This window comes from Rhinolophus sinicus, chromosome 5, assembly GCF_057876585.1.
Source record: "Rhinolophus sinicus isolate RSI-liver-muscle chromosome 5, RSI-T2T, whole genome shotgun sequence".
In the NCBI taxonomy this organism is placed as follows: domain Eukaryota; kingdom Metazoa; phylum Chordata; class Mammalia; order Chiroptera; family Rhinolophidae; genus Rhinolophus; species Rhinolophus sinicus.
In genome coordinates this window covers 80,206,151-80,224,870 of record NC_142505.1, presented here as the reverse complement: position 1 = coordinate 80,224,870, position 18,720 = coordinate 80,206,151, and the positions used below count along the sequence as shown (strand labels likewise).

The following is an 18,720-nucleotide window of genomic DNA, read 5'->3' as shown; positions in this document are numbered from 1 at the left end:
TGCCTGATTGCTCTGGAAAGGACTTCCAACACTATGTTGAAAAGCAGATGTGATAGGGGACAGCCCTGTCATGTTCCTGAACGTAGAGCAAAGGGCTTCAGTTTTTCACCATTAATTATGAGATTAGCTGAGGCCTTGTCATATATGGCCTTTATTATGTCACGGTATTTTCCTTCTATACCTATTTTATTAAGCGTTTTAATCATAAATGGATGTTGCATCTTGTCAAATGCTTTTTCTACATCAATTGATATAATCATATGATTGCTGTCCTTTATTTTGTTTATGTGATGTATCACATTGATGGATTTGCGGATGTTGGACCATCCTTGTGCCCCAGGGATGAACCCCACTTGGTCGTGATGAATAATCTTTTTAATGCATTGTTGTATTCAATTTGCTAGAATTTTGTTTAGGATTTTTGCATCTGTATTCATCAGAGATATTGGTCTGTAGTTTTATTTTTTTGTATTGTTCTTACCAGGTTTTGGTATCAGGGTAATGTTGGCCTCATAAAATGAGTTAGGGAGTACTGTCTCTTCTTCAATTTGTGGAAGAGTTTGAGCAGGATTGGTATTAGATCCTCTTTGAAGGTTTGGTAGAATTCACTAGTGAAGCCATCTGGTCCCGGACTTTTGCTTTTGGGAAGGTTTTGGATGACTGATTCAATTTCGTTACTGGTGACCGGTCTATTTAGATTTTCCAGTTCTTCATGGTTCAGCCTTGGAAGGCTATATGTGTCTAAGAACTTGTCCATTTCTTCTAGGTTATTGAATTTGGTGGCATATAGTCCTTCATAGTATTCTTGGATGATCCTTTGTATTTCTGTGGTGTCCGTGATAACTTCCCCTTTTGCGTTTCTGATTTTGTTAATTAGTGTCTTCTCTCTTTTTATCTTAGTGAGTCTAGCCAAGGGTTTGTCAATTTTGTTAATCTTTTCATAGAACCAACTCTTTGTCACATTATTTTTTTCTATTGTCTTTTTGTTCTCTATTTCATTTAGTTCTGCTCTGATTTTTGTTATTTCCTTTCTTCTGCTGACCTTGGGTTTCACTTGTTCTTCTTTTTCTAGTTCTTTAAGGTGTAACATGAGGTTATTTATTTGAGATTTTTCTTGTTTCTTGAGATAGGCGTGTAATGAGATAAATTTCCCTCTTAAAACTGCATTTGCTGCGTCCCAAAAATTTTGGTAGGATGTATTTTCATTGTCATTTGTTTCTATGTATCTTTTGATCTCTCCTCTAATTTCTTCTTTGACCCAGTCATTCTTTAAAAGTATGTTTTATAATCCCCACGTATTTGTGTTTTTTGCTGCTTTCATTTTGCAGTTGATATCCAATTTCAAAGCCTTGTGATCAGAGAATATGCTTGGTATGATTTCAATCTTCTTAAATTTGCTAAGGCTGATTTTATATCCCAATGTATGGTCTATCCTTGAGAATGTTCCGTGTACACTAGAAAAAAATATATAGTCTGATGTTTTAGGACGAAGTGCTCTCTATATGTCAATTATTTCCATTTCATCTAATGTGTCATTTAGGGCTGCTATTTCGTTATTTATTTTCTGTTTGGATGATCTATCCATAGCTGTCAATGATGTATTTAAGTCCCCTAGTACAATTGTGTTTTGGTCAATTTCTCCCTTTAGTTCTGTTAGTAGTTGCTTGGTATATTTTGGTGCTCGCTGATTGGGGGCATAAATATTGATGACTGTTATGTCTTGTTGTATAGTCCCCTTTACCATTATGAAATGGCCATCTTTGTCTCTTGTTATCTTTTTCACCCACCCTGAAGTCTGTTTCATCTGATACCATTATGGCTACACGTGATTTTCTCTGGGTACCATTTGCTTGGAGTGTTAATTTCCACCCTTTCACTTTGAGTCTATGCTTGTCCTTGTAGCTGAGATGTGTCTCTTGGAGACAGCATATGGTTGGGTTTAGTTTTTTGATCCAATCTGCTACTCTGTGCCTTTTTATTGGTGAGTTCAGTCCATTTACATTTAGGGTGATTATTGATATGTGAGGATTTTCTGTCATTCTATCTTTAGTTTTCTGGTAAGGCTGTGTCTCCATTGTTTCTTTGCCTTTTTGTTGTTGTCTATTATTTCTGTGTGGTGGTATCCTGTGATGTTTCCCTCTGTTTCTTGTTTTATTACAGTATATATTTCAGTTCTGGATTTTTTTTGAGTGGTTATCCTTAAGTTTATGTAAAAGAAAGTTTGGTATTTAGAGTATTCCAGTTTCTTCAGCACGCTTACTTTCTCCATTCCCATATTCCGGTTCAGGCCTTTGCTCTCCCCCTTCTTATGTTCTGGTTGCCACAAATTGTCCCAGTTGATGGTGGTCGAATAGCCTCCTTTAGTATTTCTTATAGTGTAGGTCAGGTCGTGTATTAGAAAATTCCCTCAGCTTCTGTATGTCTGGAAAGGTCTTTATTTCTCCTTCATATCTAAAGGATATCTTTGCTGGATATATTATTCTTGGCTCATAATTTCTCTCTTTCAATAGTTTGAATATTTGGTTCCACTCCCTCCTGGCTTGTAGAGTTTCTGCTGAAAAATCTGATGATAATCTAATGGGCTTTCCTTTGTAAGTTACCGTCTTCTTTTCCCTGGCTGCCTTGAGGATTCTTTCTTTGTTGTTGATTTTAGACAGCTTCAATACAATGTGCCTTGGAGAAGGCCTGTTGGGATTGAGGTAATTAGGTGTTCTATTTGTTTCTTGGATTCGAGGATCCAGTTCTGTCCACAAGTTTGGGAAGTTCTCATCAACAATTTGTTTGAATATATTCTCTGTTCCCTTCTCTCTTTCTTCTCCTTTTGGTATGCCCATTATTCTCATATTGCTCTTTCTGATGGAGTCAGAAAGTTCTTGTAGAGTTCTTTCATTTCTTTTAAGTCTCAAGTCTCTTTCTTCTTCCATCTGTGTAATTTCCAGGTTTCTATCTTCGATGTCACTGATTCTTTCCTCCATCTGGTCAACTCTACTACCTAAGCTGGTTATTTAATTCTTAATTTCTTCTATTGAGGTCTTAATCTCCAGAAATTCTTTTATTTGGTTCTTTTTTAAAATTTCAATCTGTTTCGTAAAATGCTCATGTTGTTCTTTGATTGTGTTTCTGAGTTCATTAAACTGCCTTTCTGTGTTTTCTTGCATCTCATTGAGTTTTTTCAGAACTGCAATCTTGAATTCTCTGTCATTTAAGTCACATATTGCCATATCTGTAAGTTCCTTTTCTGGTGACTTTTCACTTCCTTTCTGAGCTGTCTTGTTGCCTTGGTTATTCATAGCCATTACTGGTTTATTATTTTTCTTCCTAGACATCTACAGGAGTGGCTTCTGCAACAGGTTGATAGGAAGAGGTCTTTCTTTTGTTTTCCAGTACTTGTAGGTAGAATGTTTTATTTTCTCTCTGACTGCAGTCTTTTTTCTCTCTCACATGGTAGTGCTATGTTTTCTCTGCACTGTTCCAGCTTCTCGCACAATGGGGCGATTCCCTGGGAGACGGGCTTCTTCTCTGTTAATAGTTCACCTGGGTCACGGGGCACAGTGTCCGTGTGGGTATGCGGAGAGCTTTTGAAGATCCAAAGCTCTTCCTGCACCAGATTTAGAGCCCGTATGTTTCAGCAGTTCTGTTTACTCCTGCAGGGATCCGCCCAGATTGGTGGGGCCAGGGGTGGGGTGAGTTGTGAGAGGTGGCACAGAGCAATGGCGGTGACCACCACCACAGCCGGTCCTGCTTCCACAGCTCCCTCCTCTTTGCCGGATCTAGTTGGGCTGCAAATCTGTGTCTGCGGTCCACTGTTCTCAGAACAGCAAATATTCTGTTCTTTTGATCTGACACTGCTACTGTTCCACTTCTAGCACCGGGCAGGTGGGGGCGGGGCGAGCTCTGGGAGGGTAGGGAGGGCGGCTAGTCTCAGTGCCTAAGGCTTCCATTCTCTGCTGCAGAGAGGGCTTAAACCACCGTTTTCAGCCTTCTTCCCTCAGTCTTTTCTCCGATGTCTCTGCCGTGAGCGTTGGGTTCAGCCGTGTTATATGCTGTCCCCTCAGCCCTGTGGAGCCCTGGCGGAGCCCTAGCAGTCCGAGTTCTTCCCTCTCCCACAGCTGCGGTAGTTCCGGGAAGCAGCGAGCTCGGAGCACTGAGCTAGGTCTGCGTCCTTCACCCACGTGGCTCCGTCTCCGCACTTCTCCCTTCTCTCCTCCCCTGCTTGCGCGATTTGCCACCTTTAGGTGAATTCAGTAGTGGGCCTCTTCGTCTTGCTTGTCTGCTGTGCAGGGAGTCCTTTGTGGAGTTATTGTTGTTCGATTAGTCGTATTCCAGGGGAACTTTACAGAGGCTCACCTCACGCCGCCATTTTGATGACGTCCGGAGTTGCTAAGTGCTTTATATACTTTCATTGAAACCTAACAGCCCTGGGAGGTAGGTATTATTATTATCTCCTTTATACAGATGAGAAAATTGAGACTTGTAAAGTAACTTGTCTGGAGTCATATCTTGGACCTTGGTCTGCCTGATTCTAATAGATCTTTTCATTGTCCTAAGTGATCTTTGCATTTAGCCGTGCTTTAGAGTCACCTGTGAAGTTCATTCAAATTCTTGCTCTTTGGGCCTTAACTCCATAGGTGTGTGGTGGAGCATGGTCCTGTAGTGCATTTATTTCCCCAGATTTATTGAGGTATAATTTACATAAAATAAAATTCACCCACTTGAAGTGTCTAATTTGATGAAATGTAGTAGTTGTATATAATTGTGTATCACCACAGTCAAGATATGAAACATTTCCATAACCCTAAAGAGTTTCTTGTGCCTTTTGGTCCCCTGATGCCTACAGTATTTGTCAGCTGGGCAGAAGGTTCTGTTGCACAGCTAGGTGTAGGACCACTCTGCTGTGTTATGGTGCCTGCAAATATGAGGAACTGAAGTCCTGGAGGAGGAGGAGGAGGATAAGACCAAGAGAAGAAGGAAAAAGACACTTAAAAGGAAGAATGATTGGCCTGTCTCCAGATAAGCTATGCTGTACTAGCTACTTGTGGAGAGACGGAGGGTGGAGAGGAGAACTTTCTAGACCAAATCCACTTAAAAAAACAAACAACAGCAAAGATTCATCCCCTACCATGGTTTCTTCCTGAGCCACATAGACCTGAAGGATTCTGAACAAAGTTGATGTGGATGGCTGGGTATATTGCTTTGGGATGGAGTGGTGGGGCCACTGGGTACTATTGGTAAGCTGTGGGAGGGACCCTGGGTATGGGGAGGAGAGCTAGGAAGGGGGTAAGACACTATTGCTAGGCATCCCAACGATAGGACCTCTTCCTCCAAGCAGACACTACTGACTTGGGTTCCTTTGGCTTCCCTCTACTGCAAGAATCCAGTAGCAACTCTTCTTAATCTGAAATCCATTTAGAACAGTTAGCCTAGAGTAAACAGGTTCAGGCTGTGACCCAGAGAACATTTGGATAATAAGGTAGAGAATGTAAACCGTAGCTCTGAAACTAGAGAAGATTAGGATGGGAGCTTTGTGCCAAGAGTCTGGAGACTTTGATTCTTGGCTTAGCTCTGACCCTGATTTTATTAGATGGCCTTTTCTTGGTGCCCTTCTCTGAGTTGTCTCTGTTCTGTATACCTCTTGTGGATTGAGTGGTGAATAAAGTGTGCAGGTGGTGGTGGTGTCGTTCCAACACATATATTGTACTGAGGGCAAAAGCAGGTTGCAAAGGAAATTCTGTAAAATTTTAAACTGGCTCTTAATGGCTGTGTATTGAAACCTGAATATGCTCAGCCCTTAAGTATTTCCTTTCCTGGCCTTTTTTCTTCTTTTTTTTTTCTGGTTTGTTAGATGTAACATTTCCCCCTTTTCTTGTATGGTGGAGTTGTGAATGAGGGTATGAAGTTGTGAAAGAGACTCATCTAATTATGTCCCTTTTATGAATCACCCAGTTGTCTTCCTGGTGGGTGCCTGTACTCTCGCACAGTTCTGGGATTCGGTTTCCTTATTTGTGATGTTCAGCTTCTCCTGGTTGCTGTGATTCACCTCAAGAGGAAATATCTGGAGTAGAGCCACAGGCTGATTAGAGGAGGAAGGGGACAGAGAGGGCAAAGACATGAGGAGTATTGTTGTGAAAGGAAGAAGTGTTGACACAGGACTGGGGGTGGGGGGGAGGGCGAGCGGTAAAGAAAATCACCCAGGCCTCTTCTCACTTGAGAAAGAGTGAATTTGGGCAATGGCTGCATCTAAGAGGACACTGCGATGTAGGGAGATAATCTTTGAGAATGACACCCTCGCCAGTTTGAGTTCTGCTGGTTATAGAAAGGTTATAAAAAGTTTAAGTTTCTATTAACGTCAGTGTCCCTCCTTCCCCACTTGGTTGTAGGGATTTATAGCAGTGAAGAAACTTTAACAGCTCAAAATGATAACAATAGTAGATGTACTGAGCATTTCTTGTACTTTAATATGTGTCATGTTGTCCTACCTGAAGCCCCCCACAAAAATCTAGAGTCCAGTAACATTTTCTTCTTAAACAACCTTACAGATTACTCTAATGAGAAGAAAAATGGAGCATTGAAGACATTTTTAGAATCATGTTATTTTAGAGCTGAAGGGGACTCTAGAGGTTGTTTGGTTGGACCCTGTCTTGTGGATGAGGAACTGAGGTCCAGTGTAAGGAAAAGACTTGCCGAAAGTCACTCAGATAGCTCGGAGTAGCCCGCATGGGTCCTGATAAGCGCCGGTGTTTCCCGGAGGGTCCCAGCCTGGAGGTGCTCACGGATGATTTTCTGAGGCATCAGGGAAACTCCTAGACCCGTTTTTGTGGCTAACCTACCATCAGTGCTGATTGCCTGAACGGCTGCTAAGCCTCTTGGCTGTGGCGAGGAGACAGACTGGACTCTTGTCTTTCCTGAGATTAGGTATGAGAGTTCAGTTAGTGCAAATGGAGTCTCGACAGCTGGAGATTACAGGGTGTAAGAGATCTGCAGCTGGAAATGGGGGAATCAATGGGAGACTAACTAGTTAGAGACATACTTAAGTCAAATTTCAACAGGACAGACTTCAGGAAGATATTTTAGGTTTGTGCTATGGCATTGGTGGTGTTTCAGTGTGGCGGAGGAAGATAAATGTCTGCAGTATTCACTGGGATGGCTTTACGGCAATCGTCTTTGGTCTTGTGCCATAAAATCGGGTTTGTTTCAGTTGCACCTATTTTTACCAGTTTCCCCCCTTTTCTAATTTCTCTCTGCATTTTTCTCAGTTTAATCAGGCTCTTTCCCCCTAACTACTCTGTATCTATCAGATTCTCAGAGCTACTGCGGATTTTGGGAGGAGGAATTGGAACGTGAGCGGTGACCTACAAGTCAATTTCCCCAGGTGGATAAACTCCTCTGCAAGCCACAGAGGGGCCTCCTCATTCCAGCAATCCGGCGGGGCTGACAGACTCATTCGTGGCCTGTGGGGGCAGGGCAGGAGGTGGGGGCCAATGTTTCCTGGGCTAGTGAGGAGCTGCCAGAGCCTTTGCAGTCTAGGCAGAGGAGACAGGAGCCCCTGGGGTGGGCTAGTCGCCTGGACCGGGGATGCCTGCGCAGATGTGGAGGCAGCTGGAAAGGTGGCAGTGCACTGGGGTTGCGGGAGCTGCGCTGTTCCTAGGAGACGGAGGAGCAGCCAGCCTGCGGGGGAGGGGGAGCAAGTGGGTTGCTGCTTTTAGCAGCTGAAAGGGCTGCAGGGAGCTCTGGGTAAGACATTTTCTGCTGCTGCTGCTTCTGCGGTAGAAGCTGCCGCTAGTAAGTCAGAGGAAGGAGGATCGAGAGGGAGGAGGCTTCATTTGCAGCCATGCTGAATCACTGTTGCTGATCAGATCTCCCGCTGGTTGGCTGCCAGCCTGAGAGCAGAGCTAGGATCCCTGGGTGCATGCACAGTTCAGCAGCTGCCGCCCCCGCTGGGCCTCGCACAATGGAGGGTGAAAGGTATGTATGCATGTCTGTGTTGTGCTGTGTGTGAGTATGTGTGTAAGTAAATGTGTGCTCTCGGGGCAGCCACCAGCTTTTGTGTTTGCGTTGGCTAGGCAGGGTCTGAAGACCTGGCCACTGATGGATCCCAGTGGGCAGCAGAGTAGAGCCGGGAAGCCCCTTTCTCCAGAGACCTAGCTTCCGCAAAGGCAGGTCTGGGTTTGCTGGGCAGCGGAGCACCCTGAAAGAAGGGACTTCCTGGCTGGTGTTTGGTAATAGTTTCAGCACGGGCTGAATCAGGATTGCCTTTCTCAGGCTGTTTCAAGGAGGCGTTTCCCTTTCCTGGCTACTTTCCCGGGGTGTTTTTTCTTTGGTGGGGGGTTTTTTGATGTCATAGCAGGGCTGGCCTGGCATAGAGTGATTGCATTTTCACATCGAATTGCTCAAATCTTCAGCAATCATGCAATGCTGATGTCTTTCCTAAAAGTGTGTGCGTATGTGCGTGTGTACGTGTGTGTGCGTGCGTGTTCCTATATACACGCACAAGTTCAAGTAAGAAGGAGAGAAACCTGTCAGATGATACTTGCTTTAAACTGATTTCCATTTGCATTGGAAAGTTTATAAATGTTACTGGAAGGTATGTGCTAGAGAGGAACTCTTGCTTCTTCCACCAGGGGTTTCTTAAGAAATAGGAATCAACAGAAGGGATTTTAAGTACTTTTGTCGAGCTGGATCTTACTAGCAAGGGTTTGTTTCCTGGCAGGCACATGCATGTAAATTTTAAACTATTATCTGAGGATCTGCTGTTTTCATTGTGAAGGTGCTCAGTACAGCGCAAGGGCAGGTCATTCCTCCGTCTTTGTGTTAAAACATCTCCTCATGTTGGGCCAGCCTCTTCATTCTGTGGGTCTGCGGCTGGGAAAGAACAAGGCTTGCCATTTTCCTTGAGGTGAGAAGAGAGCAGGGAGGGGTCAGGCCATGGAAGCCACCACTGGGAGGAGGGCGGCTGCTCTGAGCTGCCAGTCTGATGCAGATGGTAACCGGCTGGTTACATGATAACAGGTTTAACTAAATCAACACTGTCTGGAGAGAACCTCAGTAAACACTTGCCTTTGCGTGGATTGTCCCAACTCTTGCATCTCATGCTGCAGAATGACGTCATTAAACGTCTCTAGATCCCATTAGAACTGGTATGATTTTTGGGGCCCCAGGGACTGTGTTTCTTGATGTGACTCCCACAGGCAGAGTCTGGGACTTTTTAGACTGAGTGTGCTGCTGGTATATCCTCTCCCTGGGTGCTCTTTGTAGCAGGAGCTGTGTTGGACTCCATGTGGCCTGTTTCCTAGGCTTGGGGCAGACGTGGGCAGTGTCCTCACCTCCTATTGGCCTGGTAGCTAGCAGAAGGGCACGGGTGATGTGAATGGAGGTTTAGAGATTCTGGACCAGGCCTGTCTTCTTGACCCATGTTATAACAGGGCTACAAGATCCATATGAGACCAGCAGCAGCAGCAGATCCAAGGACTGCTTCCCACGCATTTTGGGCCCCAAATGTGTTCCCAGTACTGTGTTCAGAAATGTAATGAGTCCTTGCCCTCAAGAAGCTGTCTCGTTCTTCAGTGCTCTGGTGACTCAGCTGGGATGGCTGATGTCTTTGGCTTTATAACACCTGGTTTTTGCACACGTTCTTTTGCTTTTCCCTTTTGGAGACAGAGACTAGGAAAGAAATCCAAACGGAGCAACTTCCAACATTCAGCAGGTCATGCAGCTCACTGCATTTTGTTTCCTCTCCAAGTCTAGCTTACCGTGCCAGGCATTCGTCTTCTGAAGTCTGCCTCCAGTCTCCAATCCTCTCATAGGCTCACCCATACCCCACCAAGGGGTCTACTAGTCTCTTGTGGTCACCCATCCTGTATACAACTCCATCCAGCCGTAGATCCTTATCTTCCAGAGTTCCTTTTGCCTGCAATGCCTTTTCCTTCCTCTTTTCCAAAAGTTACCCATCTATCAAGTTTTAAAATTCTTTATCCAAGAAATCTCAGCATTTCTAGTCCTGGCTGGTGTTCATATGAATTTCAGTACCTCTAGTTTGTATCTCATAGTTGGATATTGAATAATAGGCCCACCCACAAGGTCTTTTTGTGCTTTTGTTTCATATATCGTGTAAGTCCCCAAACTTGGCGATAGGTACTCAAGGACGATACCTGTACCTCTGAATAGTCCTCATTGCCTACTGTGTGACTGCATGCACAGTAGGTGCTGGATAACTATTTGCTGATTAGCTGACAACTTCTGCGAGAAGCTCTGATAACTAAAAAGAAAGTTGGTGAGAGAGAAGATTGAAGCCTTTGGCCAATGGGTTCATCCTTGGATATCGGCCTTATTATCTCAGCACGGGTAATTGACCCCATGGAATGCTTTGACGTAGGGGGAGAACGGGGGAAGTAGTCTTGTTTTACAAGTTCCCTGGGAAACCCAGGGCCAGAGAAGCCGAGTGACTGGCCTAGGATCACATGTCAAACCTCCAGAGACTGGAGGGATCCTGAATCTGGGGCTTGTTCCACACTTAACCTGCTGTAGCTTAATCGGGGCTGTTTTTAAGCATTAAAATTTTTCAGCCAAGAGATTTCTAATGAACAATTTTCTTTCTTTGCCATGAGGGTATGAAAATAACTTCTACCTTGAAAGGCTATTAATTGAAAGCATGGGCTTTGGAGTAACAGAGACCTTTCAGTGAGTCTACTTCATAAACTATATGACCTTGAGTGCGTCACATTTTTTTTTTCAGAAATACTTTTTCTTTTTGGTGCAAAGGGAGTAATAACAGTATCTATGCCTCATGGAGTTGTTGTGAAGATCAAATGAAGCAATATGTATAAAGTACCTAGTAAAGTTTTTCTGGCACTGAATAAGTACTCAGGAAATGAGAGTTGCCGTTATCATTGATATTCGTCTGTTGCCCTGTTGTACCCCAGGACTCATGCTGGGATACTAAGCAACGCTTATTTTATGGCCTTCCTATAAGCAGGTTATACGGGGTCATTCATGAGAAAATTTGGGAGCGTTTATTGGGCCATCATCTTGCTTCTACCTAAACTATCTTCTCAGAGTAAGATACCACACAGGGCTTGGTATTTCATCTTCTAGGTTTCATGAAGACCTACCTTAATCCTTTTAATAGACACCCTGAGGCTTCTGGATGCCTTGGTGGTTTGGAGCCATGAACTGGATACACCTTTGTTCAGGCCGAAATCTTTAGAACTTGTGAATTTGCACTCACCTTTGCTGTATCCTGTAAGCTCTCTAGCTCCCTACAGGACCTTCTGATGCTAAGTGTGTGTGTGTGTGTGTGTGTGTGTGTGTGTGTGTGTGTGTGTGTAGAGCAGATAGACATTGAAGATGGTAGTTGCTCCTGCTATTAGGATTTTGTTTCAGTTCTGGAAATCAGCCTTGTGAATGGATTAAAATAAATTTTCAACTTATGTGAGGTACCTGGAATAGTCAAATTCATAGAGACAGAAATTAGAATGGTGGTTGCCAGAGACTGGGAAGAAGGAGGAATGGTGAGTTATTGTTTAATGGGCGGAGTTTCATTTTGGGAAAATGAAAAAGTTCTGGAGATGGATGGTGGTGGTGGTTGCACAACAACATTCGTGTACTTACTGCTGCTAAACTGTTATACTTATAGATGGCTAAAATGGTACATTTCATGTTATGTAATATTTTACTACAATTTAAAAAAATTTCCCAGGCCTGCTTTCTGGCATATCTGCAAGAGTTGCAGAGAACCACAGCTTTTGGAAGAAGCATCATGAAAAGGGGAAGGTGGTTTTCCATTTTTCTTAAAACTGTGGTGGTTTTCTTTATCAGAAGCATCAGGATGCCCCTGCTTGAGGGGGACACCGTGTGCCCAGCATTATGCTGTGAATGTGTGAGCAGTCCCCAGACGGAGAGGGCCTGCTCCTGGGTCTCAGGGAGGGAGCTTCTTTTGGAGCTGGAAGAAGCTTATCTTTTTGCCCTTGATCTAGGAACAGATAGATCGTATTTTCTGAGAAGACATGACTTAGAAAGCCGATGCTCTCTAAATGCTGAGTTTTGCAGCAGGTGAAATGCTGGCAAAACCCAGGGAAGGGCAAGTGTTGAGTGCTCCAGCCTTTTCTCTCTTTCCCCAGCATGTTGCTGAGTCCTCTCCTACCCATAGACGTCACAGGTAGAAACTTCTAAAGACATTTTTGGGCATCACTACTGCCTGAAGCAGATGTACATTTCATCTATGATAATTGAAACCAAATTTTCCATTTTGGAAATACTTTTTGGCTAAGTAAGGTTTTCAGCTGCAAAAAAACAAAGTCAATGAAAGAAACCACTTATTTCCCCATACTCAGATTTGGGTGTTTTAGGATCTTGCGTGCTAGGTTTTAGGTTGTTATTATAAATCCAGACAAGAACATTTTGGGGTAAATTTTCTAGAGCAAGTGCATTATTTGATGAAATTTGGCTTTGTAGACACTGACCTAATTTTTTTTTTTCAATTGCTGGATGAACCCTAAAACTAGGTTAGACTGAAAAGAACATTAATAAACTATATTAAAAAATGAACATCTTTGTTTTTAGATTTTTTCCCCCCCATTAAATAAATTCAGCTGTCTTCAAGCTAGAAATCTATGACTTTTTATAATTTGGAAGGGTTTTCAGAGCCTGAGCACAACTTTCCTGGATTTTCTTTTTAACTTTCATGAGTCTGTTGTAGCTTCTATCAAAACCACACACATGGGAAGAGCTCAGCTTCCTATTCAAACCAGTCAGAAGCTTGGATTCCCGAAGGCCACATAACAAGGGATGCGTTTTCTTTTAGTCTTTCTCTCGCTTCGTCTAATTCTGCATGAACTCAAGCATTTATCTTGTTTTACATTTTTACACAGTCCCCTTCAGAGATTTCCCCCCTGGGTTTTGAAGGAAGCGATCTGTGAATTAGACTCTTAGGAATGCGATTAGTAACATACCTGTTGTTGAGCACATTAGAAGAATGGCTGCAGCTGCTGGTCAGCTTTGATGAGTCATGATGGGCTTGTGTGAAAATTCCAAATTCAGTACAATGGATAATACTGATTCCAGGACATGGCGCAGTTTCCCACAATCAGTGGGGTGAAGTAGTGCTGTGTATGTCACAGGTCCTGGAGGATTCAGGTGTTTTCCATTTGGCCTGGTTTGGCCACGCAGTGGAGAACCTCAGAGAGCAGGACCTGAGAGATGAGCCCCGCCTTGGCCTGATGGGCTGCGGTCGTTATCCCACATCAGTGGGCATTGCTGTGATGGGCATGGGCCCGGGGTCAGAGAGACCTGGGTTTGAGTGTTGCCTCTCCATGTAGTAGTTGTGTGGGACTTTTGGGTAAATTTTATCTCAGTGCCTCCGGGATAATAATACCTTGCTCAGGGTTGTTCTGAAGATAAAATGAGACAGTGGAGAGGTGGGGACAGAGCCTCAGAGAGCAGTTTCCAGGCTCTCGGCCTCACATAGAAAGGTGCTGGCTCAGGTAGTAAATGGCCATCAACTGTGATTGCATGGCCATCAGCTGTGGCTAGTTGGCCGTCAGCTGTAACCAGTGAGCCATTGGCCACTAATATAACTGTCGTGGCTACGCTAGCAAAAAAATGGGGGCTAACAAGAGGATGGTGGCTGACCTAGCAAGCGCAGATTGCAGTTAGGACGGCGGATTGCAGCTAGCGAGGGGAGTCAGTCAGTTGGCAGAAAAGCGGACAGCAGGTCACACGTTGTGTGAATCCAGCCACCAGCGAGAATATAGTGGTATGATTCCCCCATCTATGGCTCCATGGGTGTTCCTCTTTGGCCTCACCATGTCCTGCGTTCTCGTGTGGGGAGCGGGAGCAGAGACCCCGCAGGCCGCCCCGCACGACAGGAGGTAAAGTGCTGTAACGTATCATCGGCTTTCAGTAAATGCTAACTTACTAACTGCAGCCCAGGAGCTGTCGCTTCCAGATTTGTGTCCCCCTGGACTGAGGCATGGCCTGAACGGGCACCACTGAAGGAGGATGCAGAATATGGGGTGTTCTGGCCGCCTGTGTGTAGGTGGTGTTTCCTGGTGGCAGGACTGCTGCACTATCAAGTCCTGAAACCTGCTGCCTGGACGGTTTCCAGTTGCCAGGTCCTTCCTGAATTCAGAAGGAGAAATATCAATTCGGTCATTTTAGTCTCGCACTTTTGGTTTGGGATACACACTAGATCTGCCAGTTCCCCAGAGCCCTGTAGGTTCTGAAAGCCTAGCTTGTCAGCGTCCCATTCCCGGCCAGACTTGGGAAGCAGTCATGCTAATGAACTCATCATGAGAACCTGAAGTACAACGGTCCGAAGGGCAGTTTGTTAATTTGCCATGAAAACTATTACTAGCAAGGTTTTCCTGAGGGCCTGCCACCGCTTTGTTGCTTCCTGAAGGAGAACCATGGGGGAGGCCAAAATGATCAAAAGACTTCATGGTAAGCTAGGGACTGAGTTATGACATTTGAGTTTTGGAGACTTTAAGCTCCACAACAGGGATCTGACCTGAGGCTGAACCAAATGACTATGTCTGATAATTAAATCATTTTCTTTCCTAGATAGTGGGAGATGAGTGGGACTGAGGGCTTTCTCTGTCCGAATCTTGTTTTTCGGTGTCCTGTTCTAAAAGATACTTTTTTGTTGAGGGATTTTAATGCATTTGGTATAGTCTTACTCCAACTCAGAGTGGTTTTGCCTTCTTCAGGTGACTGCCTTTCTTCTGTCTCATGTAGCTTGAACATAATGTTCCTGGGCTCTGTATGTGGTCCTGTATCAGCCCACCCTGCCTGAACGTTATTTGCATCTCTTGAAGCCTTTTAGAGGCGGTGCAGTTCAGTTTCCTTTCCTCTCCTCTCATCCCCGGCTGCTCCGGAGCGCCTCATCTGACAGAGCCCCAAACACGTCTGCACACTCAGCCTACCTAGAGGTTTTTCCTTCTCCTGCTTTGCTGACATGCTTTCCAGTATTCGTTTCTTTCCATTCATTGCCTGAATTTTCCTCAGCAGTGGAAAGAGCTTAAGAGCTGACACAGTAAGCAACCCTGGTTGCTGCTTCCTTCCCCCTTCTTCAGTTGATGCTGCCTTTGTCTTGCCTTCCCCCACCCCAATGCCCCTGATTCTTCATCGTGAATGCAGGGAACTGGACTGGCTAAGAAAGAACCCCCCTTCCGTGGAGGAGGAATGAGGGGAAGTTGAGAAGGACAAAGCCGCCATCATTTTAATACGGGGAAGTGAGGAAAGAGGGACTAGTTGGTAGTTATGCCTCATTTATTTACCTGTCCATTCATTTACTCAATAATCCTTTACTGAGCACCTGTCATATGCCAGAGGCTAATAGAGAGGGAAATAAGACACCATCCTGGCTCTCAACTCAGATTCTAGGGTGGGCAGTGCTGTGCTAGAACCAGCATTTACTCACTTCTAAGAGTTGCTTGTTAAAAATTTCAGGAATTTTGTGAATCAGTTTTTAAATACAGCCCTTATTAAAATCAAATGATGTAACTTACCAATTAATTGTATTAAAAACAATGTAATAAACATTCAAAACTCATCACTTCCTAATTATTTTACTATGGTCTGGGCTTCTTAATTCTGTCTCTTGTTATCTCTGTGCAGTGGAAATACTCTCTGGTGGCATAATGACGTGCCCTTACACAACTCTTCCCAACTCCACATACTCAGTGACATTGCGTCTGGTAGCTTGAAATCTACCATGGTGGGAGTATTTACACCTTGGAAATTGGCAAATGTTACAAATGAGGGCTCCCTTCCTCCCAACCAACTGTTAAACATTTACCAGCACACACTGTGTGGGGGAGACAGAGAAGTAAGAGGTAATCGCATTATTATACAGAGGGAAGCACAGAGTACTGTGGGAACACAGAAGAAGGGAAATTAATCTAGTGGGCACCGGTGGGTGACAGGGAAGACGTCCAACAAGAAGCTTGAAGGACTGGTAGGAGCAAGCTGGACATATGGGAGAGTGGGTGGGGACAGGGCAAAAGAGCCCTGTATTTAGGCAATTTCAAGTATCTCAGTACTGCAGTAACAAGAAGTCTTCAGGGCAATGATGGGATTATGAAGGACCAGGCTAGATCTCTGAGATTTGTTCTGAGTGCAGTGAGGACCCAGTGAGAAGTTTCACTTAGAACTTGCCTTGCTCACACGGACATTCTGTGCAGACCACTCTGGAGTCTGGCAGGAGGTTATCGCAGTAATCCAGACGAGAGATCACGATGGCCTGGGCTGAGGTGGTGCAGTGACTGTGAGAGGGAACGAGTGGAGAGATACGAAAGGACATGGGCTTGATGGGACTCGTGGCTGTCTGCAGGGGATGTGAGAGAGGAGAGAGGGAAGATGTCCAGGATGACATCCCAGTGTCTGCCTTGGGTAGGTGAGTGGGGGTTGGTTATACCTTGGAGATAGAAAATACAGAAAGAAGAGTCAGCTTGAGGGAGGGTGGGGGGCATTAATTTTGGATATATTGAGTATGAGTTACTATGCAAAACCTAAGTGGGGGAGTCAAGACATTGGGTAGGTGGATCTGGAATTTAGAGGATCAGGTAGGGCAGGAGAAAGGGCCTTGGGTGATGTGCCAAGGGAAGAGGGCCTAATATTTAGAGCTTATATATTTTTATTTATGAACTCTATAATTAATATTTTATGGGTATTGATTTATAGTTCAACTCTGAAGGCCAACGCTACTTGTGTTTTTTTAAATTGTTCGGATTGGAGGCAGTGGTTGGGGCAGGCTATCCTACTCTGCTCTGCTATCACTGGTAAGGACAAGTGAAAGAGTTTCAGGTCAGAGTTTATTGATGACAAATATGTAGTGAGGGCCTGCTGTGGGTATGGCTCTAGGCTGCGCAGGCCAGGCCATACAGATAGTCCTCAGACACATGGTCTTTGCCTACGAGGAATATTGAATCTAGTGTGAGAGGGACGGGTGGTAGGATGGGTTCCATGAAAAGGTAAGCAAACACAGGACAATATTCTATGTGCCAATTGAGTTCTAGGCCAGAAATACTGTAAGAATTTAGGAAAGACAGAGATCACTTAGGACCGAAGGATTCAGTGGGTTTCATAGAGGAGATAAAGCTTAATTAGTCTTGGAAGAACAGGTATTTAGAGTTTGATACAGGAAGAGGGAGGGAGAATCCCCCGTAGTGGATGGTTCATCTGCTCCGTATAGAATAGGTATTCAGTAAATATTTAAATGAGTGCAAGGTAAGACTAGCATTTATATTCAGTCCAGGCCAAGGAGGGGCTTGGATAGTAGGCAAGAATCATGTCTTTACCCTGTAGACTGATGATTTTTCAGCTTTCTAGCTGTAGAATCCTGTGAAAGGCCATCTTACATGGGCACCATATATATATATATATATAACAAATGGGAGCAGAGGGCTATGACTGAGCCTCTAACTTATATGTAACTCTCATGGCCCCTGAAGAGACCTATTGGCAGTGAGAATTTGAAAGATGTGATCAGAGTGACCTTTAAGAAGGATCACTTTGTCAGTGGTGTACAGGCAACATTTGGAAGGAGAGCAAGAATGGGGAAAACATACCTAAAACAAAGAAGGTTGAAAATTAAGGGATGAAGACAGTGCATGTAGCAGGCAAGTGTGTACCAAAAGGAAACAGTGATGGGGGTAAAGAGACATGTAACGTGATGACCAGAGCGCCTCTGATAAGCAGCGACATTAGGACCAACGAGAGTCTCCCATGAAGTTACCCGTGTTTCCAGTGAAGTCCCAGCCCTTACAAGTCTTTGGTAAACTTGGTGATCTCTTCTAATTTCTAAGACCAGCACAGACCATTTCTGAAGTCAAACCTGAACATTTAACACAACATCAAAACTAGGAAATTGACATTGCCACAGTGTGTGTGTGTGTGTGTGTGTGTGTGTGTGTGTGTGTGTGTAGTTCTGTCATTTTATCACATGTGTATAGGCATACCTCAGAGATATTGTGGGTTCAGTTCCAGACTGCCACAATAAAGTGAATATCTCAATTAAAAAAAAAAAGGAATGGGGAACAGCAGGTGAGAGGCCATGGTAATGGTCTAGGCCAAGGGGGAAAGAGGAGCAGAGAGCCCAGGAAGGAAGGGCCAATGTGTTCATCCTTCTTATGTCTGTGGGCCTCGACTATCTCACAGGTATGACTACTTGAATGGCATCAGTGAGAGTGCAAACTATGTCTGAGCCAACTTCTAATACTCTCTTTCTGTGGGTTATTGGCCTTTTAACCTGCTGGGTTGGAGGAATTCCTCACTGCACCAGTTCACCATGGCACCAGTGGTGGTTCACATAAGTATGTTTAATAATAACAGGACAGTGTGTGAAATTAATTAAATTACTGAGCCAGATATGTGGTGGTTTGACAAAGTTGACTAGATGTGTTCTGATTCTGCTGCAGCCTGTGTGGGAAATTGCTTGGGTAACCCATTTCTGTATAATTCTGTAGGAAAGAACTAGGATTCTGGCCGGCCCATACTTTCTCACCACATCTATTATCGGTGATTCATTTGAATCTTAAATATGGCTCAACTTGAATGTTACTGAAACTGTGGACATAATGAGCAGTGATGTCAGCAGCCTGAGCTTCAGGTCTGGTCGCGAGGGGGAGGGGGAGCACATATAAATCAACATTCGCTGTGGAGAGAATTTGGTAGGCTTTCATACCTCTTGCCAGATCATGAAACGCTGAAGACTAGATCACCTCAGTT

The 18,720-nt window shown here is 44.3% G+C and overlaps 1 protein-coding gene across 22 annotated transcripts in view; it reads left to right on the top strand.

Annotated features, from left to right (window-relative positions):
• The window catches only part of KLHL3 (kelch like family member 3), a 237,405-nt gene that overhangs the window by 115,622 nt on the left and 103,063 nt on the right, over positions 1-18,720 (top strand). For 2 of the 22 annotated variants that reach the window (XM_074313564.2, XM_074313574.2), the window contains exon 1: positions 7,512-7,962. The exons of 15 other annotated variants lie outside the window; for them this stretch is intronic. In XM_074313564.2, coding sequence (XP_074169665.1) covers positions 7,907-7,962 — 56 coding nt within the window. In that variant the 5' untranslated portion in view covers positions 7,512-7,906. Of the gene's footprint in view, positions 1-7,505; positions 7,963-18,720 lie in introns of those variants that run through there. 5 more of the 22 variants (XM_074313555.2, XM_088798627.1, XM_074313556.2 and 2 more) reach the window with 4 other exon arrangements.